Source organism: Megascapheus bottae, chromosome 6 (genome assembly GCF_031878675.1).
Source record: "Megascapheus bottae isolate mThoBot1 chromosome 6, mThoBot2.hap1, whole genome shotgun sequence".
NCBI lineage: Eukaryota > Metazoa > Chordata > Mammalia > Rodentia > Geomyidae > Megascapheus > Megascapheus bottae.
In genome coordinates this window covers 71291466-71319376 of record NC_143514.1, presented here as the reverse complement: position 1 = coordinate 71319376, position 27911 = coordinate 71291466, and the positions used below count along the sequence as shown (strand labels likewise).

Sequence of the window (27911 nt, the reverse complement as noted above, 5' to 3'; positions counted from 1 at the left end):
GAGCTTCTGGAAATAGGAGACTCCTTACGTTCTTTGAGATAGTCTGAGTTGCTAGTTAGGGCCCCTAAATGGAGCCAACATTCCCGTTTCTGGGCCAAAGAAAGGTGCAGGGTAAAGAAATGGGCTATGGAGACATGGCTTTTTCTCTGGATCTCTCTCTCTAGCAACTAATTAACCATGCAACCTGAGTCACTGATGGCTTTTTTGGGTGTCACTCTCCTCCCCTGCTTTCCCCACCCTGCAGAGCTCCTGGGGCTTCAAGCAGAGCAGGTGGTTAAGATGCCTGCGTGCGCATGCCACATTTGTTTCCCACATTATCAGTGATGTGACCTGTAGCTACTAGAAGGCCCCACTCTTCCCAATGCCCCCAGAGCTTTGAGTGAAGGCACAAGGTGGGACGGTGGGGCTCAGGGGCTGGAGGTGAGACTGCAGGTGTCTCCCCTGCTTGCTGGACTCCTTGGTCCAGCATTGCACAAGAGCTAGAGAAGGGGGCAAAGAGTCCTTCGCCACCCACCGCTCCCTCAAGCCAGTCTCTTCTCCATATGCAACCCCTTCTCCCTCCTGGGCATGGGTGGAAGGTAGGGCAAAGTAGGAACCAGTGCTCCTCATGGACAGCACCTGGAGGGAGGGGACCCTGGCTAACCTTGTCCCTTGGATTTAATTCCCACAAGAGCTCACAAAGAGGGGCTATGAGCCCGGCTTTGTGAACATGCAAGCTGGGGTTCAGAGAGGCCAAGGCACATGTTCAAAGCCACACTGCCAGGATTTCTGCGCTGCCTGTACTGGATGCCATTCTTCCCGAAGTTATGGAAGCTACTTAATGTTAATCCTTGGGAGGGGGCGGAGGTTTTTTGGGATTTTGGTTTGAGAGCTGGGTCTGGGTGCTGTCCCTGAGCTTGTCTGCTCACGGCTGGTGCTATACCACTTGAGCCACGGCTCTGCTTCCAGCTTTTTGGTAGTTGATTGGAGCTATATCTCGGGGACTTTCCCCTTAGCCTGGTTTCCACCCTTATCATTCCTCGCTGGAGAGGCTTTAACAAAATCATTGTTTTTAACGATTCTTTTTTTTTTTTTTCTGAAAGCGCTCCCGTTGCCTCCTCCACGCGGGGCCTCCGAGCTGAGCCGCTCCCGGGGGGTTACTGTGCGCGCGCGCCCGCTGTCACCCCCGGGTGCCTGGAGAGGGGCGCGCAGGTGGGTGTCCGGCTCCCAGGCGTCCTCCGGGGGCCCCGTGGCAGGCCCGGCCCAGCGTCAGGGCGCGCCGCGGCGGGGTCCGCGTGGGGACCACGGGGGCGGGGCCGCGCCGTCCCCCCGGTGCGGGTGGAGGGCGCGAGCGTGCGCACGTGCGGCGGCGGCGGTCAGGCTCGGCGCCCCCCGCCCGCCCCCAGGCTCGCCGCCGATTGGCTGGGCGCCGTGACGGGCCGGCCCCCGCCCGGGGCGGCGGCGGCGGCGGCGGCGGGCGCGGGTGCCCGCGCGTGGCTGTGTGCCGCGTGTGCGCCGGGGTGTGCGCCCGCCGCCGCCGCCGCCCGGCCGGCCGGGGTGCGGAGACGAGGGAGCGCGCCACGCGCGGCCGCCGCGGCCGAGCCCCGGGGTGCGCGGCGCCCGCCCGGCCATGGCCCCCACCCGGGGCCGCCTGCCCCTCGCGCTCTGGGTCGTCGCGGCCGCGGCGGCGGCGGCCACCTGCGTGTCCGCGGCGCGCGGCGAAGGTGAGCGGCGGCGGGGGTCCGGGAGCGGGGACGGCCCGGGGCGGGGGGCGGCTGGGGCGCCGCGCGCTGGCTGCCTGCGGCGCAACTTCCCCGGCCCCGACCCTGGGGAGCTCCAGAGTCCCGGAAGCCCGGGGCTGCGAGGCCGGGTGGCACCGGGGCAGAGACGTGGGCTAAGGGACCCGCGGGACGGAGGCTGGAGGGGAGGGCAGGGGCGGACACGGGATGGGGACAGGACCGGGATGCGGAGCTGGAGACGAGGAGCCAGGACTGGACTGGAGACCAGAGGAGAAGCACGGAGCGAGAGGGGACAGAGACAGGGCAGGGGACAGGACAGCGCAGCAGGCACCAGGGGACAGCTGAGGGACAGGTTCTGATCGCTGAAGGAAAGGGGGGCTGCAGATGGCGTTGAGACAGGGCCACGCACTGAGGAGCGGCCAGCAGAGAAGAGGACCCGGCTTGCGGGGGGACACACAGGAATGAGGGGTGTCTTGGGAGTGGGGGAGAAGGGATGCAGGGCGAGAGGACCAGCTGGAGAAGAGGGGGTTCGTGGGCAGAAGGAGTGGATGAGAGGAGAGTGGGATGAAGAGAGAGTAGAGGCTGGAGAAACTGAGGCAGGCCCTGGGTCCAAACCGAGTGAGCCAGTCAAGGGGGAAGGGGAGGAGTGAGGGGAGATCTGGAAAGAGTCTTCTGGATCAGAAGGGTCTAGAAGGTTGACTTCTCGTGGATAAGGAGAGCTGAAACAGGCATTGGGAATCCCCACCTTTCCTTATTTCACCCTACCCCCCAAACACTGTAGGTCTAATTGGTGATGCCACCGGGCTCTGCCTCCCAAGCCCGGGACCCTAGACTGCACCTGCTGTGCAGGAGGCCAGGGCTGGTGCTGTATGCAGGAGAGAGAGCGGATGTCGGAGGCGGAGCTGCAGCGTGGACTGGTCCTCCACCAGCCGAGTGGGTAGATCCACCAGAGCAGCCCCACTCACTCAGGCAGCCTACCCACAGCCACGCACACACTCACACTCTCTGGGCTCACCTCCGCAGACACAGGCCAGTAAGACTCTGGGTATGGACACCTCCCCACACACACACAGCACTATACACAGTCATGCACACAAAATACACACATGACATCCATGCATGCATGCATGTCACAGCACCCTCAGACTTGCTCACTGAAATGTATCTCAGTCCCCCTCGAGACCTGGGGCAGCAGGGAGCAGGGGTCACTGCAGGGTGGCTGAGAGGTGGGATGGCAGGCAGGCAGGCGGGGGTGGGCTGGCTGTGTGAGCAGTGATGAGGTAGATTTCTGAGGACCACCAAGAGAAGGTCAGATGGAAGAGCACAGGGCTGTGGCCCTAGGGCTCTTGGGGCTGGCCGGAGAGGACAGTTCTGTGGGTTTGGTAAGGGCTGGCCAGTTTCTCCATCTCTCAGCAAAGTCCTGGGAGTAAGGATTTCTTTCTTCACCCTCTTTGTGGGATAGCAGGGCCCCTTTATCAAGTCACAGGCTGTGAGGCCCAGTGTCTATGGGAAGGGCATTTCCCAGGCTCCCATCTGAGGACAGATGGAAGCTTTGGGCTAGGGATGTGGCCACAGAGGGGAAGGGAGGAGTGGGAAGAGCAGCCCAGCATGGCATCAGTGCAGCAGAGTGCCCAGCTGGGCAGGATTTCCCCATACAAGTCAGCCAGCCACAGGATGCAAACCCCAGGGTAACCCCCACCCCTGACAGTGCAGGACACAGGGAAGAGGTGACTGCACCCCGCGTGACTGCCACCATTGCTCTCAGTGAATGAGCTGTGGGCTCGGCCAGACCCTGCAGCCTCCAAACCCCACCAGGCTTATGGCCCCTTATTGCCCTCGGGGGTGAATTATCCTCCACTTTAGCATGGTCTCCTAGGCATTTGCATCCTGGCTTATACCCCCTGACCACCCCAAATTCTCCAGCCTCACCACCATGCACTGTGTCCCAGGGGAATGTAAATCAATTTAAGTATTAGTCTCAGCGAAATGGAATGGGGAAGGTGTCAGTGCTGGAGAAAGAAAGGAATCGGGTAATGCCTTCCACGGTCAAATGGGAGCAGCTGAAGAATTATCTGTGCCACTTAGAGCAGGAGAAACCCATTTGGTTCCCCCAGCCAGCCTGGGCAGCAGGCGTAGGAGGGCTGCCTGTGGGCATCTGTCAGATCTGGAAACTGAGGCCCGGAGGGATTCTGTGATGTGCTGCGTTGAAGAGCCCCCAGAAAGTGTTGAGTCCAGGCCTCCAAATGTGAGTAGGGAGGCAGAGATGGGCCCTGGGCCAGCAGGTGACTCCACCCCCGGCAGGTAAGAGGCAGGACAGCTGCCAGCTGCGGTGACCAGGCCTAAATTTCTTCAAGGACTCCGGCCCCTGCCAGGCAAGCCTACTGTGGGAATTCCACTCTGCCCCAATCAACTCTTACCAGCCTGGGGCTTCCCTTGAGATGGAGATGGGTTCCAGAGAGAGAAAGGGAGGAGGCAAGGGAAGGGACAGAGAAGGAGCTAGAAAGAATTGCAACAAATAGCTCAGGAACCCAATAGCGCTTTCTGCACCCTGTGGAATTGACTTTTGACCTAGGTGTGGATCATCTGAGCCCCCTAATGGACTGATAGAGTGTCACCCCAAAATGTGATAGGGCATTATCAGGGAGGGAAGGACTCAGAAGGTGGCCCTTAAGTCTGGATGTCTCCCCTCTCACCACTGGGGACAACCCTGGGCAGTGGACATTCATCTGGGTAGGGGCAAGTCTGAGCTAAGCCCGTTCTATGCCAGGAGAAGGGGCCTGAGCCCCACATCTGGGATTGGGGTTAGGGTGGGGGCAGCCCACTAGTGCCCTTTCCCCACCCTCCCTTCCAGTGGGGCCCCTGCTGGTCTGGGGGAACTGCAGTGCGGGCCCCTTCCCCCTCCCACCAGCCAGCAGGAGGAGAGAGCTTGCCTGACCCAGTTTTCTCTCCATTGCCTGAAAGGGAGGGAGGGAGGCGGGAAGACTTCTTCTCTGCCTGTGCCCCTGGTGTGTGGGGCTGGCGCAGGCAAGGGGATCCCTTGATGGGCATTTGCTCCATCCCCTGATCCTCACCCCATCCCTGAGCCCAGACACCCCCTCTTTGGTCTGCCAGCCCCTCTCCAGCTGGTATCCAGGATGCCCTGACTATGGTGGGAAGGGGGGAGCAAGAAGGCAATCAGCAAACAGAAGCATCCTCACGTCACAGTTCCTGAGAACACTTGTCTCCATCTTGAGAGCCGGGCTCAGAGCTATGCCAGTCCCAGGCAGGAGGAGGCCCTGCCTCCCGAGGGACAGTCCTGAGAAGCCTCAGCTGTTCCCTCCGTGGCTTGCCCAAGCCTGCTGTCTGGGGTAGTTGGAAGGAAGTTCGTGGAAGCCAGGAAACAGGAAAGCTGTGAGCCCTCTCATCCAGTTGCCACCAGACAGATGAAGGGGAAGCAGGGGCTCCAAGAAGTGGAAGGACTTACCCCGGCACACACAGCCGTGGATACGGCTGCGATGGGAATGCTGACTTCTGAATGGCTCCGTGCACCTCGGCATGAGTGACAGGGCAGAGGCTGGAGCTTTGGACCAGGCTCTAATCCCAGTTGTTACCCCAGGCTTCTTAACCCTCATCCACAGCCTCTGATGTTACCAACCTGTTCTACAGCTGAGCAAGAATGAAGATCACTTGTTAACAAGTGGCTGTGTTGAGACAGGAGCCGTGGGCTCTTTACATTGTCACAGAAACCATGCAGGGTCCCTGGGCCCACACCCTGACTTGGCACGTCCTTGCTCTGCTGGCCATACCTTGGGGTTCTAGCTAAGTCCCCAAACTAGTAATAGTGATAGCAAAAGTAAGTGACCATCAGGGGCTCAATTGAGGATCACAGGAAGCAGAGCCCAGCACACAGCTGGTCGACACGAGGTCCATCTAAATCCCTCAGCATAAGGGCCCAGCATGTGCTGAGCCACCTCTTGGAAGGCTGGGAGGCCCATAAAAAACAGGCCTGTCCTCAGGTGGGCAGTGAGACATCCCAGCATGCCTGTGACTGCTTTCGCATCTCAGGAAAAGGCATTCTGAACTGCATGAGCCACTGGGAAGGCTGCACACCCTGGCCAAGGGGGATGACAGAGGCTTGACACCCTCCTTCTCGTTTTACAGTGAACTTGCTGGACACATCGACGATCCACGGGGACTGGGGCTGGCTCACATACCCGGCTCATGGGGTAAGTGCTGGAGCAATGTTCTCCTCAGTGAACCACGAGGCAGGTTCAAAGTTAAGACATATCAAAGGGAAGCAGGAGCCCAGAGAGATGAAGGAATTTACCCAAGGACATGCAGCAGTGCCCTGCTGGCTTACACCTGTAATCCTAGCTAGACAGGAGGCTGAGATCTGGGAATCACAGTTTGAAGCCAGCCCGGATAGAAAAGTCCATGAGACTCTTATCTCCAATTAAGCCACCAAAAGAAGAGGGAAGAGAGCTGTGGCTCAAGTGATAGAGTACTAGCCTTGAGCAAAAAAAGAGCATGGGGAGAGCTGCCAGGCCCTGAGTTCAAGCCCTAGGACCCACACACATAAACACAAAAAATGTAAATGGTGAACAGTCATTCTGCCATGCCTGTGGAGCCCAAGAGAAACTCCATCCTGGAGCCTGGGACTGCCCTGAGAGGAACAAAGAGGGTTCCTGGCCCTAAGTCCTGGCCAGGCTGGCTCAGGGAGCCTGCAGCGCTTGCTTTCTGGCTGATCTCCTGCCTAGCAGGAGGGGGAACCTTTGGAGATGGTGCTTGAGGTTCCCCCATCCTCTGATTGTGGAGTCTCCCAGCCACCTGTGCAGAAGGGCCACCCAAGGCTATCTGCATCAGAAAAGCTACCTGGTTGCCAGGCAGTGTGCTGCCTCCCTCTCCTCCTCCTCCATTGTAATCTGAGGGTGCTTGTGCCCTATGCAGCTGTCCACAGTGGGGGATGCAAGACCAATGAGAAGCCGGAGCTAGAGAAGTGAAGCCACTTGTCTAGCGGGCAGGGGAGGCTGGGCCTGCACTGCACACTGGTAACCAGCGGCATCCTTCCCTCTGCTCCTGGGAACTCCATCCACTGGGACATCCTGCACCATGCCTGTCACTGTACACAGGACTCATTCAGGAGTGGCTGGAGGGAGCAGGCCGTTGCAACCCCATGTCAAACATGTGATGCCCAAGGCTCAGAGAGGAGCTGCGATGGACTCAGAGCTTGTTTGCCATATACTGGTCTAAGATCAGACAAGGTCAGGGGACGGTGTGCCAGAGTCGGCTACCTGGGTTCCAGAGGCAGCTGGAGGGGTGGGGGTGGCATGCAGCATGGAGTAGCTGATCTGTTCTTGTGCCAGGCTTCCAGGAATCTGGCTTCTCTAGGTATCTGAGGGGCTCCTGGGCTGGCAGGCCAGGCTAGGTCCTTGGCACTGGTGGAATGGCTGGAGCAGGCTCAGATCAAACTGATTAATTTATCTAAGCCCCTGGCAGGAAACAGACAGGGAGCAGCTGGCAGGCTCATTGGTGTTCCATTAATTGTGACAATGACTCTAACCCCAGATGTGGCACAGTGCTTCCCAGAGTGCCCACTGCCATGGGGGATGGAGTGGGGCAGGGGTCTTTTCTGACTTGGAGGCAGGAAATGTTAAGTCCTTGGAGGTAAGGCTGTGATCCCCAGAGCCCTTGCAGACAAGGACTCTGCCACTGGCCTGGGGGCCGCGAGCAGCCTGGGGACATGGGGGCAGCCCTGTAGGGTGTTGGCACCCTGTTCTTGCAGCACTTGAATTTTATCACTGCATTCTCTGGCCTCGAGTAGTTGAGCCTGAGTGAGCCCATTTCACAGAGGCTGGGGGTGGACACCATGCTGGCAAGGACAAGGACAGACGCACAGCTTTGTGTCAGGAAAGGTCTTGGGACGCCCATGGTGCCCATGCTAGTGCTCGTGGAGCAAGCTCGTTCTGGACTCCCAGAACGTCACAAGGAGGGTCTGCAGGGCTCCCTTCCACCTTCAGCCACAGGATCCTTAGTTCAAGGACAACCACAGGACATACAGCACAATAGTCATGGCATGGCATCTGTGTCACAGTCGAATCTGGCCATCTGCCCTCCGCCCCAGCTCAACTAGGAGCCCTTGGGACTGGAGCCAGGCTCCGCTCCCCGCTGGCCAGTGGTACCACTGGGAGAGCTGGGCTCCTCCCGCCCCAGCCCTGCCTGTGATCCCTGCTGCACCCAAGGGCAGGCTGGCCAGGAAATGTGCACACACCACATGCAGGAGGGCTGGGGAGGGGGGCTATGAGTCTCCACCCTCCCCGGCTGCCTCAGGTAGGTCACATTCCACCACCTTGCTGGGTACGTGGGGTGGGGGGCAGTAGTTCAGGGGATATTTCAAGCACCTTCCTTTCCATTTTTTTTTTACTCATTTCGGGTGCAGTAGATCAGACTCAGGGCTTCCAGCATGCTAGGCAGACCGAGCCACAGTCAGCCCTACTCACTGTTACTGTGGCAAAAGGCACAGAACAAAATTTACCATCTAAGCCATTTAAGCATGCAGTTCAACGGCATCACTGCATTGTCATTGCTGTGGAGCCATCACCATCCACCTCTAAACAAACTGAACTTCCATACCCATTACAGGAGCTCCCCTTCCCCCTCCCCCAGCCCCGTGCAACCTCCCCAGGACTTTCTGCTTCTACGAATCTCACTAACCTGCGTACTTTTCTATAAGTGGACCTACAGTGCTTGTCCTTTTGATTTTAGCCTATCTCATTTCGCATAAGGTCTTCAAGGCTCACCCATGTTGAAGATTAGAAGGTCATTCCTTTTTTAAAAGACTGAGTAATATGCCAGTGAATGCAAATATACATTTTGGTCCATGCACCCGTGTGGACACGTATGTTATTTCCACATTTGGGCTATCATGGTTTGCCATGCTGGAGTTAGACCCAGAGTCCCCAAGCACACTCACAAGCCCACTGCCATTGCACTGCAAAAATCTCCTCTAAACCCTTGCTTCCATTTCTCTGGGCATGTACTCAGATCACATGGTAATCCTATTTTTTAATTTTTTCTGAGGAAGTGGCATACTGACTCCCATGGTATCTGGATATTCTATGTTCTCACTAGCAATAAAAACAAGGGCTTACATCCTTACCCACACCTATTTTCTGTTTAGAAAAAAAAAATCTGAGCACAAAGTAGTATCTAATTGTGATTTTGATTTCTATTTCCCCAGTGATCAGTGAAGTTGAGTGCCTCTGATGGGCTATTTGGCCATCTGGGTATAGTGTTTGGAAAGATATCTATCTAGGTCCTGAACTCATTTTTTTAATTAGACCGTTTGTTTTCTGTTGTTGAGCTGAAAGCGTTCTTTGCTCTAGGTATGAATCCCTTATCACTGGCAATGATAAGAGATGGGCAGTCCTCTCCTGCTTCCAGGGCTGCCCTTGTGTGCTCAGTGGAGAGTGCCTGGGTTTTTGTTTGTTTGTCTTTTCTGAATTACTCTGACCAGGTCAAGGCAGTAGAGTCCTTCATCTTGGGATTCACATAAGTGGGGACCCCGGGGGGGGGGTTAGGTGTCCCTAGCTTTGAGTGGGGGCAGAGACCCCCTAAAACATCAGGACTGAGTCATATATCAGCCAGTTCCAGTGTAGGCCTTGAGATGGGGCACACACAGTGTTCCACGCCTGGCTCTTCTGTTGGGTGGAGAGAACTCCTGTAGCAGCGAATGGAAGCTGCTGGAGCAAGTCATTTTGCTCTGCAAGGACAAGCAAAGCCATACAAAAAGTGCTGGCAGTTACTCCAACCCTGTGACCCCAGCCCCCATGGCATCTGAGCACCTAAGCCACACTGTCATAAGTCAAAAAAAAAAAAAAAAGGCAGGCCTTCCCGGAGGGTTGGCAGCTGGCAGGTCACCCTAGATGCCTGGCTGGACAGCAGGGGCCATCCATCAGAAGGTGGCTCAGGCATCTATCTTCTCCCCAGGACTCCTGGGCGGGGGCTGTCGTGTGGCCCGGTGGTGGCCTGGGTGGTTTGACACACACCAGAGGGTGCCGTCCATCTCCGCTTAACCGGCTGCTTTCCACGTGCCCGCAGTGGGACTCCATCAACGAGGTGGACGAGTCCTTCCGGCCCATCCACACGTACCAGGTGTGCAACGTCATGAGCCCCAACCAGAACAACTGGCTGCGGACGAGCTGGGTGCCCCGGGACGGCGCGCGGCGGGTCTACGCCGAGATCAAGTTCACCCTGCGCGACTGCAACAGCATGCCGGGCGTGCTGGGCACCTGCAAGGAGACCTTCAACCTCTACTACCTGGAGTCGGACCGCGACCTGGGCGCCAGCACGCAGGAGAGCCAGTTCCTCAAGATCGACACCATCGCCGCCGACGAGAGCTTCACGGGCGCCGACCTGGGCGTGCGCCGCCTCAAGCTCAACACCGAGGTGCGCGGCGTGGGGCCGCTCGGCAAGCGCGGCTTCTACCTGGCCTTCCAGGACATCGGCGCCTGCCTCGCCATCCTCTCCCTGCGCATCTACTACAAGAAGTGCCCCGCCATGGTGCGCAACTTGGCGGCCTTCTCGGAGGCGGTGACCGGGGCGGACTCGTCCTCGCTCGTGGAGGTGCGGGGCCAGTGTGTGCGGCACTCGGAGGAGCGGGACACGCCCAAGATGTACTGCAGCGCCGAGGGCGAGTGGCTGGTGCCCATCGGCAAGTGCGTGTGCAGCGCGGGCTTCGAGGAGCGGCGGGATGCCTGTGTGGGTGAGCGCGCCTCGTGGGCCGGGGCGGGGCCTCCTGTGACGGGGCGGGGCCTGGGTGGCTGGATTGGCTGGGGGGAAGGGAGTGGGCGGGACTTCCGGGTGTGGGGCGGGGCCTGGACCGAGCTTCCAAGTGACTGAGGCTGGGAGGGTGTCTAGGGGAAGAAAGTGGGAGGAGCTGCTGGATGATGGGACAGAGCATGGGGAGGGGGCGGTGTCGGGGGCTGCTGATTGGCTAGGGAAAGGGAAGTGGGCGGGACCGCGGTGTTAGGGGTGGTGCCTGGGCGGGGCTGCCCGCCTAAGGGTCTTCTCTGTGGCGCACACCCTGCACCTGGGAGGAGGGAGAGGCCAGATGACCTGGGAGGGAACTTCAGTGTTGGCACCTGCGAGAGTCAGGGCAGAGACAGAGAAGCAGGTGGGCCCTTGATGCACTGGACATGGTTTTTCCAAAGGCACAGGGAAGTGCGCACAGGATGTTTTATATACCTAAGCTAGGGAACAATACTACAGGCTAACTCACGCCAGATTCTGCTGCTAGCACTTCGTTGTTAGCATGTATGAGTGAACTCAACATATGCACATATCAGATGTTGTACGCACGTAAGAAGTCACTGAATCCCCACCACACCACCCTGTGAAATAGGCACTGTTCTTCTGGTTTTATAGATAGAGAGACTAAAGTATAGAGGAGGTGAAATGACCTGCCCAAGGTCACATAGCCAGCAAGTAGCAAAGCCAGACTCTCTCTGTGCCTCCAGAGTCTATGTTAGAAACCACTAAACCCCTAACCTGTCAACTAGGAGGAGAGAGAAGGAACTGGACCTCAAGTGAAGGGAGGGAGGGACATGCAGGAAGGGCACTGTGCATGGTCAAGAGTAGACCATGACTGTGTAGACCCAAGCTGCCCAGCAGGAAAAGAGCAAGAGGACAGTTGAGCCCTTCGGTGTGCTGAAACTGGGTCAACCGGGGAACCCAGATCCCAGGCTGTGTGCATGTGTGTGTGGTCAGCTGACACATGTGGCCCCTGTGGGGCCATGCAGGCAGGCACCCAGAGCGCTCTGTGGCTGCTCACAGCTGGTGCCCAGCTAGTATTGGATTTGGCTGGCATTCCTCGGCTCTCCCTGGTCCTCGGGGGCTGGACGCTTATCATGCAGCCATCAGGACACAGCAAAGCCTGACTGTTGAGACCATTGTTGTCCCCACCTGCAGGCTGCTGAGGTGCCACAAGGAGCTGTCCCTTTGCAGGGATGAGAGAAGCCAGAGCTGTCCCCAGCCTCCCCGGTGAAAACTAGGACTGGGCCCTGTCAGCCACTGGGATCGCCCTCAGCAATGGGAAGCCACGGTCAGGGGTCAGATCCTGCCATCCCCCTTAGCTCACCTCCCTCTGCCCCACAGGCAGCAAAGGTCCTAACAGGTCCCTTGGTGCTGATAGGACAGAGCTAAGTGTAGCAGAGGGTGGAGGCTGGCAACTTCACATGACACAGGGGCAGTCCTGAGTCCATCCAGTTCCAAGCTCAGGCATCATCAGAAATTTCTGGCACTGGGCCTTCCTCCAGCTGCCAGGCCTTTGAGCCCTTCTGTGGAGGCTCTCTGGCTTCCTTATGTCCCCAGTTGCCATGTGTTGTCACCTGTCCCAGGATCTAAGCCCCAAATCACCTTCCATGGCATTGTCTTGTCTGCTTTGTTCTATGCCCTCTGGTATCCAGCTCCCTCTACTCCAACTTGGCTCCCTTACAGACTGCTGCCGGCTTAGCACTCCCACAGCATCCCTGTAGTCCTTGGAGGTGACGAGGACTCACCCCACAGTGCTCATGAGCCCAGGGTGGGAAGACGGGCATTATCTGTCCATCTACAATCAGGGAAACTGAGGCATTGGAGGTCCTGCCCCCTGCTCAGTCTTCCCTGAGGACGAGGCATGGAGCTTGGGGATTGAAGTCAGGCCTGTACTTGCTCTGACCAAGTGGAGGCTTTCATGTTTGAATGGAGGGCCTGGTGCTCACTCAGCTTTCTTATTCATGGCTGGTACTTGACTACTTGAGCCACGACTCAAGCCTATCATTTTGCTGGTTAATTGGAGATGATGTCTTTGAACTTTTCTATTAGGAATGCCTTTGAACCTTAATTCTCAGATCTCAGCCTCCTGATAAGCCGGAGAATACAGGCATGAGGCACGGGTTGGGGCTTTTAACCTGGTCTCCAGGTGACATGCTGTGGGGTGGTTGCCACGTGCAGCATGGGCATAAATGCTCATAGGTCTTAGGTCAGGCCTTCTGCTGAGCACTGTGTCCCAGGTAGCAGGGGCCTGGACAGGGAGAACCTGCCTTTGAGAGTCCACGAATTTCCCATCCTCAGCACAGCCCTCTCAATGAGGTACTGTATCCCCAGTTCACAGATGAGGCAAACTGAGGCCCCTGAATGTAAGTAGCAGAGTTGGGGCCTGATCTCATACAACCATGCTCCTGAGCCTGCGACTCTTCAAACTGTCCACAGAGCCCTCTCCAAAGCCCACTGCCGTTCCCTGGAGCTACTGACTGGCCCAGCACAGGCTGGGAGGACCAAGCAGACAGGCGGCTGCACAATTGCTTGGATCATCTGTACCTTCCAGTTCTCGTGTGTGCTACAACATGCTAGCCCGTGGGAAGGACTTGGAGGTGGGAGATGGAGCCCAGAGGACTGGGTCTTGCCCCAGCCTCCACAGCATGTCAAGGGCTGGCAGAGGGAACTTCCAGGCCTAGGTAGCCATACCTCCCTGGGCCGAGAAGCCGCAGCCAGACCCAGTGCCATTAAAAAGAAGAAAAAGTAATAATAACAAATGCCAATGCCGGGTTAGGGAATTGCAGCATAATTTTCAGTTTCACATTTAAATCATAATGCAACGTAATTATGCTAGATGCAGGATAATTACAGGTTTTATCAAAATATTAATTCCTAGTGTGCTGCAGGCAGGGAGATTTGGGAACTGATGCCTGTTTGAAGTTGCGTGAGGGGGAAGACATTGCCCCACCCTGCCTGGGGGTTCTGTGACAGTCCACCTGGCTGTTGGGAAGGAGCCGTGCAGGTCCCCAAGCCAGGCCTTCACAGATAGGGCCTGGCCTTGCAGCCTTTCCCGTGTGGCCACACCTGACTCACGGAAAGCTCTGGTCCCTCTTGCAGCCTTATCGCCTCCTCCATGGGCAGCCAGAGTGGGCGATCAGGCCCAGGAGGAGCGGAGGAGCACTGTGTACCCCTTTTGGCCACTTGTTTGTCCTCCACACTCTCTGGTAGGTTCCTGGGTGTCTCCCAAGGTCCCAGCACCCTTGGCCGGTGCCAGGCCCCCATTTCCTGCTGGGGAGTTCTCTGGAGGCAAGCTGCAGAAAGGGGCTTAGGTTGTCAGGCCCTAAGCCTCTTCCTGTAGTGCTAGGAGCCCAGGACCTGCGTATAGCAGGGGTACCAAGCAGCTTGGTCCCCTTCCATCCAGGCTCCCTGTGTTGTCTTACTCCCCAGAATTCCCCCAAGAACCTCTGGACAGCTCTGGACTTTACAGAGGGAGACAGCAAAGTCCCTGGAGGAAATGGGCCCTGCCAGGTCACATGGCTCTTCAGAGACCTTGCTTAGACTGCATTGGGCCCCAGAGTACAACCCTTGTCAGCGTACCAGTGGGAGATGGAGGCCCAGAGAGGTGACGTGACTAGCCTTGGGACACACAGCAAAAGAGTGGTAGATGGAGTCTCAAATCTCCCCCGGCTATCCAGTTCCTGACCCAGTGACCTCAGGGACAAATGGTAACTACTTTCCTCCCCTCCCCCAACTCCTCTGAAGGGGGAGGGGTCGTCCACGGAGAGATAGCGGATGTCCCAGCCACCGTCCTTCCTGTCACCTGGACACAGAATATAAATCACCCTCCACGGCCCTAATCATCTTTCTATAAATATCAGAGCCTCGTTTCAGAGGGGGAGCGGGCACAATGAGCTCTTTTGCCTTCCTGACTGTGTTTAAAATCTGATTTAGAATTAATTTCCTTTGCTCGTCCACCAGTGGACACCTTATTTGTCAAATCTGCAGCTCTTTGCAGGGGGGAACAGAGAGGTGGCCGGGGCCACAGGCAGCTGCCAGCCTGCCAAGCAGCCTGGGCAAGGTGCCCTCGGCAGGGGCAGTAGCCCCTTCTGGCCCCTGGCCCTGATTCACAGGCTCACAGGCCGTCCGGAAGCACCCTGGGTCTTTGGGCAGGTCCAGGCCCTGGCCTAGAGTGTCTCCATCTGTCTGAGCCACTAATTCCCAGCCCAGCTTCTAGGTCTCCGGGCTCCCTGAGGCCTGGTGATTAGTATTCTTATTAAAGATTATTTTATTTTCATTGTGGGGATTAATCTGGCCTTGACATGTTATAGCCAGATGGGTATTAGCCAATGTGCAGGAACTACTAAGTGATGGGATCCCTGAGCTCAGGGGTGGTGTGCAGAGGAGAGGTGTGTGTGTGTTTGATGGGGCTTAGCTCTGCTGGGACCCCCGGGCAGGGCGCTGCCGCTCCCTGGACCCATCTCCTTTTTGTCAGGCAGCTGTGGTTGAGTGGTGGAGTGCTTGCTGTGCATGCGCCAGGCCCGGGGTTTCATCCCCAGCACTGCCAAAGCCAACCCAGTGGTGTTGGCTGTTGACGCCTTCCCATTGTTCCATCATCCATGGCAGGCACCAGCCGGGCCTGAACTTCCAACTTCACCCATGTGACCATCACTGGCGCCTACAGGGCAGGCAGTTGCCAGCACGCCATGAGGAAACCAAGGTCCCATAGCATGGCCCCCGGTCACGGGGCTCTGGAGGTGGGGTAAGCAGGAAAGGGCGTGAGCAGTCTTCCCCTCTGCTTCATGAGTGTCTCACAGCACACTGGATGCCACCTGGGGTACTCGCTTGTCCCTGTGCACTCTAACAGCTTCCTGACAGCAGGTCTGTTGCTCTGGATCTTGGTCCCTAGAAGAGGTTGCGTGGATGTTAGCACAGGTCAGCCAGCGGGGGGCGGGGGGTCTCTGCTGGGCTGCTGGGGTTCTGCTGCTCACAGTGGCTTCGATAGCATCCAGCTCAACCACAGGGCAGTGAGGGGTCTGCCAGGCCTCTGCTGAGGTGCCACCCCCATGGCTCCCAGTGCTGGAGCCTGTGACCAGCTGTGCCCCCAGTACTAGCCTGGAGGACATAGGGGTGGGGGCACTGAAAGAAGGGGAGGATCTCTGGGAAGATGAGAGGAGTCCCAGCCTGCAGCCCAGCCACCAGTCAAGCCTGAGTCTCCCCAGGAATGGAGTCATACCTCAACGTGGGGGTATATTGTCCGCACCTTGCCACTGCTAAGCCCCACCCTCACGCTACAGCCCCCGCTCCTGCAGCTGCTCAGGGCTTGTCATTTCTCTGATTCTAGGTTTTCCCTTGAATCTGCAGAATTTTAGACATGAACCTAGTTTTAGCTAAACAGATACGCAATACTCTGAAATTATCTTCTTATGTAAAACAGATACCAGTCTTAAAGCTTGAACTCAGAGCCTCTGCCCTGTCCCCCAAGCGTTTTTTGCTCCAAGGCTAGCTAGCGCTCTTATCACTTGAACCACAGCTCCACTTCTGGTTTTCTGGTGGTCAACTGGACATAGGCGTCTCACAGTCTTTCCTGTGCAGGTTGGCTTCCAGCAGTGATCCTCAGATCTCAGCTTCCTGAGTAGTGAGGAATCCAGGCATGAGTCACTGGCCTTGGACTCAGTGTCTTGCACACTTTTTCCAGAAGAGAGCTTAAAGCAGAGAATCCACACATGCAAGTGGGACCTGTCTGGTGGTGTGACATTGGGTCCACCTGAACCCCTGGGGTTTCTCTCTGACCATAACAAGCACTGTGGGATTGGCTTATTCTGGAAACTTCCCAGGTTCTGCTCTGGGTCCAGTGCCAGGGACTTTGAGGTGAATAAGTCAGCTCCGTTCTTTTTTTTTTTTTTTTTGCCAGTTCTAGGCTTGAGCTCAGGGCCTGAGCACTGTCCTTGGACTTTCTCAAGGCTAGAGCTCTACAACTTGAGCCTCAGCACCACTTCCGGCTTTTTTTTTTTTCTATGTATGTGGTACCGAGGAATCGAACCCGGGTCTTCATGCATGCTAGGCAAGCACTTTAACCACTAGGCCAAACTCCTGGCCCCTACCAGCTCCGTTCTTATTCCCAACCATCTGCCCGTAAGGACTATACCCAGTCCAGGAGGAGAGACAGATGATACAAAGATGAACACATGAACACATATATCCTCGGAGTTCCTGGTGGGGAGTCCCTGTGTGTGTGTGTGGTGTGTGTGTGTGTGTGTGTGTGTGTGTGTGTGTGTGTGTGTGTGTGTGTGTGTGTGTGGTGTGTCTGTGAAAACTGCAATGAAGGAACAATTGAAACAAATCATAGGAGAGGAATTAAACAGGTGGGTACAGTGAAAAGGGCATCCAAGAAAACATGGCATATACAAAGATCCTGAGGCTGGAAGCAGCCTATCACCCCAGGGAATGGTGAGAGATTTAGTTTGGCCCAAGAATGAGAAGTGAAAGAGGATGCAGGTAGAATCTAGCAGGGAGGACTTTTTTTTTTTTGGTCATTTGTGGGGCTTGAACTCAAGGCCTGGGCACTGTCCCTGAGCAATTGTGCTCATGGCTAGTGCTCTACAGCTTTGAGCCAAAGCCCCACTTCCAATTTTTGAGGGGTTAATTGGAGATAAGAGTCTCACTGTAACTTTTCTACCTGGGCTGGTTTCGAACCGCAATTCTCAGCTGGTGCCCGGCAGCAGGGAGGGTTTTGAATGTCAGGTTTGTAGTTTGGGCTGTGAGAAGCCTCTGAAGGGTTGAACCGGCACTGGTCCTGTGAGGCCCCTATTTCCTGGAGTGTTTCCACTCTCCACGTGCTGATTTGGTCTTGACCCTCAGCCTGTAATCACGCACGCCCTACTTCTCATGTTCACTGCCCCTCACTTAAGCTCCCGCCTCCCTCCCAGACACAGTCCCATGTGCTAAACACCTTCTGACGTGCCTGCCCCTGGAGGGACTGGCACCAGGCTCCCGCTCGGGATGGTCCTTACGCCCAGCACAGGCCTGGCTCAGGGCTCTGCTTCTAAGCAGTGATTGAGTGAACAAGTGACTTCACAGGCAGCTGGCATAGAGTACGGGCAGGGCTGGAGGCAGGGGTGGGGGGCAACGTTGTCCTGCAAGGGGAGGAGGGAAGCGGGTGGCGACTAGGAGAGAGGACAGGGAGGAGATGGGGAAGGGCAGCCCTGGCCACGGTGGGCTGGTCTGGGAGGGCCCAGCCTGTGTTTCCTGCAGTGGGCTTCCCCAGAGAGTTGGGGACTCGGCCGGGCATTAGGTCTCCAGCAGGACTGAGAATCTGTCTTCGCAGGGAGGGATCCCGGTCTGCCCAGGTTTGGGAACCAAGGCCTTCTGCATGTGTCTCTCCCTACCCAGCTCCAGTTCCTGTCTTGCTTTTGCATCCTACACCCCACTAAATATGCCCAGGATGTGGGCCTGTCCTTTCTGTCTGGTCCCCACAAAGGATAGAATCTGAGGCTGAGGAGTGGTGTGAGGATTTGGAGAGCTCAAGAGTGGGGCCAGGACTCCGGTGTCTGCTCTGCCCCTAACATGCTGTGCGGTCCCCTATAAGCCAAATGTCCTCTCTGTGCTTCTGGATATGGGTGCAGCACCTGCTGTTGCCATGACTCTGCACTGCTGCTCCTGCCAGGAGCCACCAGGAAGTTCTGGGCGAGGAGCCCTGTCCCCAGGGCACCAGGGGGGCTGGCTCACTGGCAGCTGTCTCTCCCCCACAGCGTGTGAGCTGGGCTTCTACAAGTCAGCTCCCGGAGACCAGCTGTGTGCCCGCTGCCCTCCCCACAGCCACTCTGCAGCCCCAGCCGCCCAGGCCTGCCACTGCGACCTCAGCTACTATCGTGCCGCCCTGGACCCACCGTCTGCCGCCTGCACCCGTGAGTATGCCCAGACTGCACCTCCCCGGATCCCACGGGGCTGAGGACCCAGGCACGGTGTCTCCTGCCCTCTCTCTGGGGTGCCTGTCTGTCCAGGGGGCACACGTGAGCTGGATTTGCCCTTCCTGGTAGGGTGGCCTGCGGTGTGGCCGTGGTGTCAGTGCTGAGGTTGGGTGGGCTTGCCTGTGAGGTAGGGGTGGGAGTCTTGAACACGAATGTCTCGTGGGCTGTGTATCCAGACAGGCTGGGCTTGCATAGGGTGTGTGTGTGATGGCATGACACCTTGGCAGTCTGGACTCCACAGCCAACATGAGCAGCCAGAGAGTTACAGGCTTCTGCGTGTGGCTAGCCTGGCAGCTTTCCCAAACCACATTCATGAAGCCACCGAGATCAGGAGCCCGGCAAAGGCTGGGCTGAGGCGCACACCCTCCCTCCGGTTTTGCTGTTCCCTGTAGACTATGATCTGCCCTTCTGAGATCCTGCAGGTCTAGTTTCTAGACCAAGATCCCCTGCAGGGATTCTGAGACCTCAAGTTCCAAATGACCCCCCACTGCCCGCCCCCAGCCCCACCCCCTGCAGTGGGTCAACCCCATGGCCACGCCTCCCTGCAGCATTTTCATGCTGCCTACACTGGGCAGGGCGGGGAGCATTGCCTGGAGCACACAGCTGTGAGCCATGGCAGCTTCTTGGGTTCCTCGTGGTCCTTCACCAAGGCCTCAGTGGCATTTGGCACACAGGGTCTGAGACATGTTGGGGAGAGACACCACTGATGCCCCGGGCTTAGACCACCTCCCACCAGCCCTGGATGAGAATTCAGAGGCTTGGCCTGGAATCTCTGTGGTCCTACTTAGTGTGGGAGCTGGGCACCTCTGCCAGAGGCTGGTGCTGGGCTCTCGGGCCTGGCCCTGTAGGAGCTTCCAGAGGGCAGAACAGACATGCCTCACCTCCAGCAGCTCCCAGTATACCATGGACCTCCAGTGTGGTGATGAGGAGACTATACCCGCCCAAATAAACACTGCTCTGCCTGTCACCTTCCACCCCAGGACCACCCTCGGCCCCCGTGAACCTCATCTCCAGTGTGAACGGGACCTCCGTGACCCTGGAGTGGGCCCCTCCCTTGGACCCGGGTGGCCGCAGTGACATCACCTACAACGCCGTGTGTCGCCGCTGCCCCTGGGCTCTGAGCCACTGCGAGGCGTGCGGCAGCGGCACCCGCTTCGTGCCACAGCAGACAAGCCTGGTGCAGGCCAGCCTCCTGGTGGCCAACCTGCTGGCCCACATGAACTACTCCTTCTGGATCGAGGCTGTCAATGGAGTGTCCCACCTGAGCCCCGAACCCCGCCATGCCGCTGTGGTCAACATCACCACGAACCAGGCAGGTAGGCAAGATGCCCCAGCCCAGCTCAGCGTGCCACCTGCCTGGGAACTTGCTGGGGGCTGGAGGCAGCAGCCTTCCTCCCTAGAGGAAAGCAAGACGTGGGTGGGTCACACAGACTCACGCAAGTCATCCTAGCTACTCAGGAAGCAAAGATGGGAGGATCACAGCCCATGAATAGATGAGGCAAAAAAATAAAATAAATAAAGCCCCTAGGTAAAAATAAATAAACAAAGAAAAGCAAAAACAGGCTAGAAATATGGCTCAAAGTAAAAAAAAAAAAGAAAGAGAGAGAGAGAGAGAGAGAGAGAGAGAGAGAGAGGCTGGAGGTATGAAGATCTGGCTCTCGGGCTAGAGCCCACACCTAGCAAGTCAGGCCCTGATAACGAAAACACAGGGGCAGGCGCGATGGGTGTCATAGGCCTAGGCTCCAGAATGTTCTCTCCCTACACCTCTGCTTTCCCCTGGTGTGGTGGAAATGCTAGCACCCACCTGATGGGTTTGTGAGGCACAGAGAGTACCCCCAGCTCCTGGCGCAGGCCACTGATTCAGTACATGGCATCAAAAACTCAAATCACGGTGACGGCCATTTTCCTGAGCTGCTGCTCTTGCTGCTCTGCATGGCTCTGGCTTCCAGGCCTGGAGCGGGGCCACTGCTCTGCTTCTGGCTAGTTGTTAGACTTGGCTCAGCCCCTGGATACGCTTTCTCTCCAGTCTGCTTGTCAGATTTCACCTAGAAGACACGCAGGGCAGCCTTCCCATCGATGTCACCTCCCTCAGGTGCACCAGGGGCTTCCAGGACCACCCAGGCCTGGCCCACAGCACCCTGTCCCACCTGGCCACAAAGGCACATGAGGACTTGAACCTAGATCTGACTACTCCCCGCTTGACTCCTGAGCCTGCCATTCTCCGCTGCCCAGGCAGCACCTGGGAGACTCGTGAATGGCAGCATGTGGGAGCGACACCACCAGCACGTCCTGGACTAGGCGTGGTGCACGCAGTGCGAAGCACCTGTGTGCCTGAGAGAGCAAATGACTGACCAGACTCCTACTACTAAGGGAGGGGCAGGTGGGGCCCTGCACCTGACTTCCAGAATGGCAGGGGTCCTCCGTCCAAGACCTTTCCAATAACTTGATATTTTTTTCATGGCAGTCAGCCCAAAGCCTTTATTAGGCACCTACTGTGTGCCGTCTCTGCCTTCAGAGAGTGCCCAGGGGAAACAGGATGCATAACCCTATAGGGCGGTGGGTGCCGAGGAGGTACAGAGCAGAGATGAGCAGAGGGCCCCAGGCCTAGGGCTGGACGGGGGTGTAGGGAGTAGTGAGTGTTTCTTCCCTCTGAGCCTTACCTGAGCCTGACACCTCCTAGCAGACTGAGACTCGGGAAGGAGGGGTAGGGGCGGGCTGGGAGAGAGGCCTGCCAGGGCCATCCGCGGCCTGACACCGGCTGGCCGGTCACTCCAGCCCCGTCTCAGGTGGTGGTGATCCGGCAGGAGCGAGCTGGGCAGACCAGCGTGTCGCTGCTGTGGCAGGAGCCCGAGCAGCCCAACGGCATCATCTTGGAGTACGAGGTCAAATACTACGAGAAGGTGCGGGGTGAGGGGCTCGTGGTCAAGTACTGCGGGTGCTGGGGTGCAGTGGGGGCACGAGGTCAGGAAGAACCATGAGAAGATGTGGGGGGAGGGGGTAGAGGTGCTACACAAAGTACTCCGAGAAGGTGCAGGGGGGGCTGAGATCAAGTTCAACATGTGGCTGGCAGCAGATAAGGGTGCAACAGGGCCTGGCTAACCCTATCCCCTCTCCCCTGCCCCCCATCCTCTGGTACCCCACTCCCCGGACAGGACAAGGAGATGCAGAGCTACTCCACCCTGAAGGCTGTCACCACCCGCGCCACTGTGTCAGGCCTCAAGCCGGGCACACGCTACGTGTTCCAGGTCCGAGCCCGCACCTCGGCTGGCTGTGGCCGCTTCAGCCAGGCCATGGAGGTAGAGACAGGGAAGCCCCGTAAGTATGGAAACTGAGGGGCAGGGGGCAGGGGAGATGACTGGAATTTGAGGCCAGGGAGGGCCTGGCAGATATGGAGGGAGCTGGCTTGAAAAGGGCTGTTGGTGACATTTTTACAGGTGTAAAATAAGACTCAGAGAAGGAAAGATTCTTGCCCAAGGCCACAGCATGCGTGACAACCTCATGTCCTGCTAGCCACAGAGATTACCTATGAGTTGGTGCTGCCCACAGCCCCATTTTACAGACAAGGAATGCGAAGATCCAAGGGTCAGGTGACTGCCCAGGCCACAGCACGAACAGCCTGAGTATCCCAGGGGTTGGTGGGAAATGCTGGTTCCCAGGCCCCAACCCCTCAGAGTCAGAACCCAGGCAATGGGGTCCTGGGATTTCACAAGCCCCCATTCAATGAGGCATTCAATGAGCTGGGGCCAGGAGCATGGCCTAGCAGTAGAGTGCCTGCCTAGCATGCACGAAGCCCTGGGTTCTATTTCTGAGTAACACATACACAGAAAAAGCAAGAAAGAAGTAGTGCTGTGGCTCAAGTGGCAGAGCACTTGAGAAAGCTCAGGGACAGTGCCCAGTCCTTGAGTTCAAGACCCAGGCCTTGCAAAAAAAAATGGCATTTCAAGGGCCTTTGGACTACACAAAACCTGCTAAGTCATTGGCATGTGATCGTCTAGTCACATATGCCTTCCACGAGGCCTCATTGGTGTCTCACAACTGGCTGTGTATACTCTCACCCCACCCCAACCGGAGAGGCTGGCCTTCCACTCCAGATGGCCTCAGCCTCCAGCCCACAGGCTGCTCTGCTTACAGGACACCGGCTACTTGCCCCCACCTGTGCATCTAAAATGCCCACAGGTCTGATACCGAGCAGATTGGGGGTAGAGGTTCTGCCTCCTCCATCCCATTGTCTGGCGGGGCCTCAAGTAAGTCACTTGAGTTCTCTGAACCTCAATCTTCTCACCTGAAAGGTGCAGTAATGCGAAGGTCTCTCTCACAGGCAGAGTGTCTGGGTGGGGGGTGGGGGGTTTAGTCACAGGACCTCCTGAGCGTGCTGTGAGAATATCAGGCAGGATGGATGTTTCTGGCTCATTGGCTCAGAGAGGGGAAGTAACCCACAGCCCAGGACGCAGCAAGCTCCTGCCTCAGGAAGCCTAGCAGCCCAGCAACCCAGCTCAGAAGGGAGCTTATCAGAGGGTGTGGGTGGAAACAGGCCGGCTCATGACTGAAGAGTCTACCTGGCAGCTCCAGGGAGCTAGGGCTGAGGGCAGGCCCCTCCTTTTGTCCCTGCAGGGCCCCGCTATGATACCCGGACCATTGTGTGGATCTGTCTGACGCTGATCACCGGCCTGGTGGTGCTTCTGCTCCTGCTCATCTGCAAGAAGAGGTGGGTGGGGCTGGCCTTCTGGGTGCTCTGCCCCCCCCCGCCCTTCCCCCCCCAGTCTGCTCCAGCCCTGCCAAGGTTTGTACACCTGGGGCTGGCTGTCTTACAAACATCTCATTTAATCTCAGTGACACTCCAGGTAGAGTTGGCCTCATTTTGCAGGTGAGTTCATTGAGAGCAGAGAGGTTAAGCTACTCGCCATCCACACAGCACATGGACACCAGGCCTGTCAAATCCAGGCTGCTGCTCTCAGTTGTTCTCCCATTCCATTCTCGCCTGGAAGGCGGTGGAGGAGGAACAATACCGAATGTGGGTTCGGATCCCAGGGTGTGAAGATTGGAGGCAAGGGAGAAGAGGCTGGCTAGGATAGCATAGTGGGATTGATATCAGAACCCTCCGCCAGAGACAGTGGGGGGCCCAGGGTGGGGGTTAAACTGGGACTTTGCAGTGGTGGTTAGCTGGGGCTGGACAGTGCTTTGTAGACTGAAAACTGCCTTGTGACTGTCCCAGCTGCCAGTCCAGCTGTAGTGAGCCAGGCATGGAGAAGCTCTTTCACAGACTTCCCTGCCAGGGGAAGGGGAAAGACCAGATGGGCTGGATCCAGTCTGGGTCCAGCAGAATGGTGACCACCTCTGTCCTCTGCAGACACTGTGGCTACAGCAAGGCCTTCCAGGACTCGGATGAGGAGAAGATGCACTACCAAAATGGGCAGGGTGAGTGTGGGGCCAGAGGTGGGCATGAGAGGGGCCAGTGGCCCACAAGACAAATGCCAGATGTCACAGAGTCACTCTCAGGGGCTCTGCCCTGTCCCTGCCTGGTTCACAGACCCCTGAGGACCCTCTGGCTGGGGAAATGCACACCAGGACTTTTGTGTGGCTTCAGGGGGTTCTCGTACAGAGAGAACCTAGAGACCCCAGAAAGCATGGCAAATCTGGGGATGCCCACCTCCACACCACACCCCGTGCCCATCACTGTCCTCATGGATGGCACCATGCCCCCGGGACTGAACTGCCCCACCGAAATCCTTGATCTGTCCATCGAGCAGCCACTGTCAGCCAACACTGACACTGCAGAGAAGCCCTTTTGGGGCACATTGCCACCCCAGAACAATTTAGGAAGATCTTGGGGCCTATAGAAGTGACCCCTGAAACAAAAGTCTACCTCAAATTCATCAGACACTCAGACTCAAGAGATGATCATGGAAACCCTTTTTTTCCCTTGGCCAGCACCTATGGGGCACCTGCTGTTTGCTCCCAAATCTAGAGACTCCCCGAAATACCTCTTACTTCACCCCAGGGAATGCTGGGAGAGAAAGTTACCTTGAACCCCACTGAGTCCTACTCCCCATTCTCAGCACCCCCACCTGTCTTCCTGCCACTGCACCACCCTCCAGGGAAGCTTCCAGAACCCCAGTTCTACGCAGAGCCCCACACCTATGAGGAGCCAGGCCGGGCGGGGCGGGGCTTCACCCGAGAGATCGAAGCCTCTCGGATCCACATCGAGAAAATCATCGGCTCTGGTGAGCCTCGGGGTCTGTGGAGAGGGGCCATCATCGAGGGGGAGGACTAAAGCTCCAGGCCACAGTGTGCGAGCTGGGGTAGGAGGGCTGGGAGTGGGAGGGGGGGTCCCACCGCTCTCCTGCCCACCTTTGCGGGGTCCGCAGGGGAGTCTGGAGAGGTCTGCTATGGGAGGCTGCAGGTGCCGGGGCAGCGTGACGTGCCCGTGGCCATCAAGACGCTCAAAGCTGGCTACACAGAGAGGCAGAGGCAGGATTTCCTCAGTGAGGCGTCCATCATGGGCCAGTTTGACCATCCCAATATCATCCGCCTCGAGGGCGTGGTGACCCGAGGTAGGTCACCTGCCAGCCCCTCCTGCCCATAGTGGACCCTGTGTCCCCCCCAGGACACCCTGCTCTGCCTCTCCCGCCCGCCCCCGCCCCCGCCATGACTCTAGGGTACTCAGATCCCCAGAGGGGTATGTAGACTCCCTGGGACTCTCCGTGCTGACCCAGCCCCTGGGGTACATGCTCTTGGCACGCCTGATCAACAGCCCTCCACTACCACCATCACCAAGAGCCCCTTTCTCCCCCTCCCCCATGTAGGCCGCCTGGCAATGATTGTGACAGAGTACATGGAGAATGGCTCTCTGGATGTCTTCCTGAGGGTACGTGTCAACCCGAGCCCACGGGGGAGCCTCAGTCTGGGTGTTGAAGGGGGTGCAAAGCCCCCAGCCCCTTCCCCAGCTTGCACTCCACACACCTGGAGAAGGCAGAGGCAGGTGTGAGGCGGGATCTCCAACGTCAGTGGGTCCCTGCTGACCTCTTCCAGGTCAAGGCTGTCTCTGGGCCGTGCCTCCCCCCCCCCCCCCCGCCAGCTGGGCAAAGCAGCAGATTCCAGGTATTTGCTGGGTGCTGTTGGGCACAGGGCTTAATTTCTCTGGGCTTTCTCCCGAAACCGGACAGTAACGGTCGTAGGTCTGCCCACCCCACAAGGTTTCTGTGAGCTCGGGCCCTCCAGCGCTTCATCCGCTTGACCCAGGCAGCAGAGTGCCTTGTGCATCGCAAGGAGCTGTCTTCGTCCTCGTCTTTCACTCAAGGGCTTCTGGCCCCCGGTCAGGCGCCCTCAGTGCCTTCCCATTGCCCATGCCAGGCGTGCTGTGTCCCCCTACAGAACCACGACGGGCAGTTCACCATCGTGCAGCTAGTGGGCATGCTCAGAGGCGTGGGCGCTGGCATGCGCTACCTGGCAGACCTAGGCTACATCCACCGGGACCTGGCTGCCCGCAACGTCCTCGTGGATGGCCGCCTGGTGTGCAAGGTGTCAGACTTTGGGCTCTCCCGGGCACTGGAGGACGACCCCGACGCCGCCTACACCACTGCCGTGCGTTCTCCCCCCCTCCCTGGGGCAGGTGGCACCCTGGGTCCTCCCAGCCAGGAGCGTTGCCCTCCCATGTGCACTTGCCTCCTGGCCAGTGGTACCGCCAGTTCTCTGTGCTGTCTCCGGCCCTGATCTCAACCCGCATGCACTGAGCAAGTGCCATGTGGGGAGCCCTGGGCCGCTCCCCACTCTCGCCCATCCCTAGAACAGATGTGTTGGAAGGTGGCAGCTGTCTGCCACCCCCCACTGCACCGGAAAACAACCTCAGAGTTCTGCTCCTTGCCCTGGGCAGCCCTCGGCACCCCTTCGCCCCACTGGTCCACCCACCCCACAGGGAGGGAAGATCCCCATCCGCTGGACGGCGCCCGAGGCCATCGCCTTCAGGACCTTCTCCTGGGCCAGCGACGTGTGGAGCTTCGGCGTGGTCATGTGGGAAGTGCTGGCCTACGGGGAGCGGCCGTACTGGCATATGACCAACCGGGACGTGAGTGTGGGGTCCCCTGGGCAGCGGTGCCATGGAGCCTGGGTGGGAAGCATGGCCCGAGCCCAGCACTGTGCCCACAGGTCATCAGCTCCGTGGAGGAGGGCTACAGGCTGCCCGCACCCATGGGCTGCCCCCGTGCCCTGCACCAGCTCATGCTGGACTGCTGGCACAAGGACCGAGCGCAGCGGCCTCGCTTCTCCCACATTGTCAGTGTCCTGGACGCGCTGATCCACAGCCCCGAGAACCTCAGGGCCACAGCCACCGCTGGCAGGTACCCAGCGCCCGCCCCAGCATCACAGAGGCTGGGCTGCCATCCCAGCATTGCCCCCCCCAAATAGACACAGCCTCAATCCAAGCCTGGCCTGGCTCCACTCTGACCCCTGCTGCAGCCCCGGCCAGAGTCCCAGCCCCTGCCCACTCAGAGCAGGAGCCCGGTCAGGCGAGCTCTCCACCCACGGCCGAGTGCCAACCGGAGCCAAGGCCCTGGCAGGCCACTCACTGAGTCCCGTGTCCCCAGGTGCCCACCTCCTGCCTTGGCCAGAAGCTGCTTTGACCTACGTGGGGGTGGCGGGGGCCTCACCGTGGGGGACTGGCTGGACTCCATCCGCATGGGCCGCTACCGAGACCACTTTGCTGCTGGGGGCTACTCCTCCCTGGGCATGGTGCTGCACATGAATGCTCAGTGAGTGAGGGGTGTAGAGGGCCTTGGGTGGCAGGGAGGGAGAGTCTGGTGAGGGGCAGCTCAGGGGATGGGTGCGGTGCCAGTCTCCCCCCCCCCCCCGCCCGCCCCTGGTCAGCAGCTTGCTTGCTTTGTCCGCAGGGATGTGCGTGCCCTGGGTATCACTCTCATGGGCCACCAGAAGAAGATCCTGGGCAGCATCCAGACCATGCGGGCCCAGCTGACCGGCACCCAGGGGCCCCGCCGGCACCTCTGACAGCGGCTGTGAGGCCCTCCCCCGCTGGCCCCCTGTCAGAAGACTTTAGGACCACCTGGGGTCCTCATCGCTGCCCACCTCTCAGGCACTAGGGCTGCCACAGGACCCAGAGTCACAGAGCTCAAGCCCCTGGAGGGGGGGGCGGCCTTTGGTGCCTGGAGTGGCCAGGACACCTGCCTCCCTCTGGGGTGAAAAGTTTTTTGTCTTCCAGAGTCTGGGGCCTCAAAGCCAGAGTTCCACAGAGATGTCGCTCACCTGCCTCTGTGTCTGTATGTGTGTGCATACGCTCCGGTGTGTGTATATGTGCATGTGTGCTGCTTCTGTGCAAGTGTGTGAGCGCACGTATGCGTGCTCAGGTTGGCTCACGTGGTGACGTGTTCTCGAGGTCACAGCAACCCTTGCAGATGTGTGTAATTGTATGTGTGTCCCCAGCCAGGGCCCGGCACAGATGTACACA

The 27911-nt window shown here is 58.2% G+C and overlaps 1 protein-coding gene across 3 annotated transcripts; it reads left to right on the top strand.

Moving 5' to 3' along the window:
• Positions 1 to 1609: 1609 nt before the first annotated feature.
• On the top strand, positions 1610 to 27772 carry Epha8 (EPH receptor A8). Of its 3 annotated transcripts, XM_090335603.1 has the most exons (17): positions 1610 to 1703; positions 5859 to 5923; positions 9795 to 10458; positions 18239 to 18394; positions 19438 to 19773; positions 21233 to 21357; positions 21610 to 21772; positions 23069 to 23162; positions 23805 to 23872; positions 24514 to 24678; positions 24823 to 25008; positions 25261 to 25322; positions 25829 to 26038; positions 26370 to 26519; positions 26600 to 26790; positions 27037 to 27201; positions 27340 to 27772. In XM_090335603.1, the coding sequence occupies exons 1-17, from the start codon at positions 1610 to 1612 to the stop codon at positions 27452 to 27454; spliced, it is 3009 nt and encodes a 1002-aa protein (XP_090191729.1). In that variant the 3' UTR covers positions 27455 to 27772. The 3 variants fall into 3 exon arrangements, with proteins under 3 accessions (XP_090191729.1, XP_090191728.1, XP_090191726.1); XM_090335602.1 differs by lacking the exons at positions 1610 to 1703; positions 5859 to 5923 and having other exon boundaries at positions 9798 to 10458; XM_090335600.1 differs by lacking the exons at positions 1610 to 1703; positions 5859 to 5923 and having other exon boundaries at positions 9800 to 10458; positions 24553 to 24678.
• The last annotated feature ends 139 nt before the right edge of the window (positions 27773 to 27911 follow it).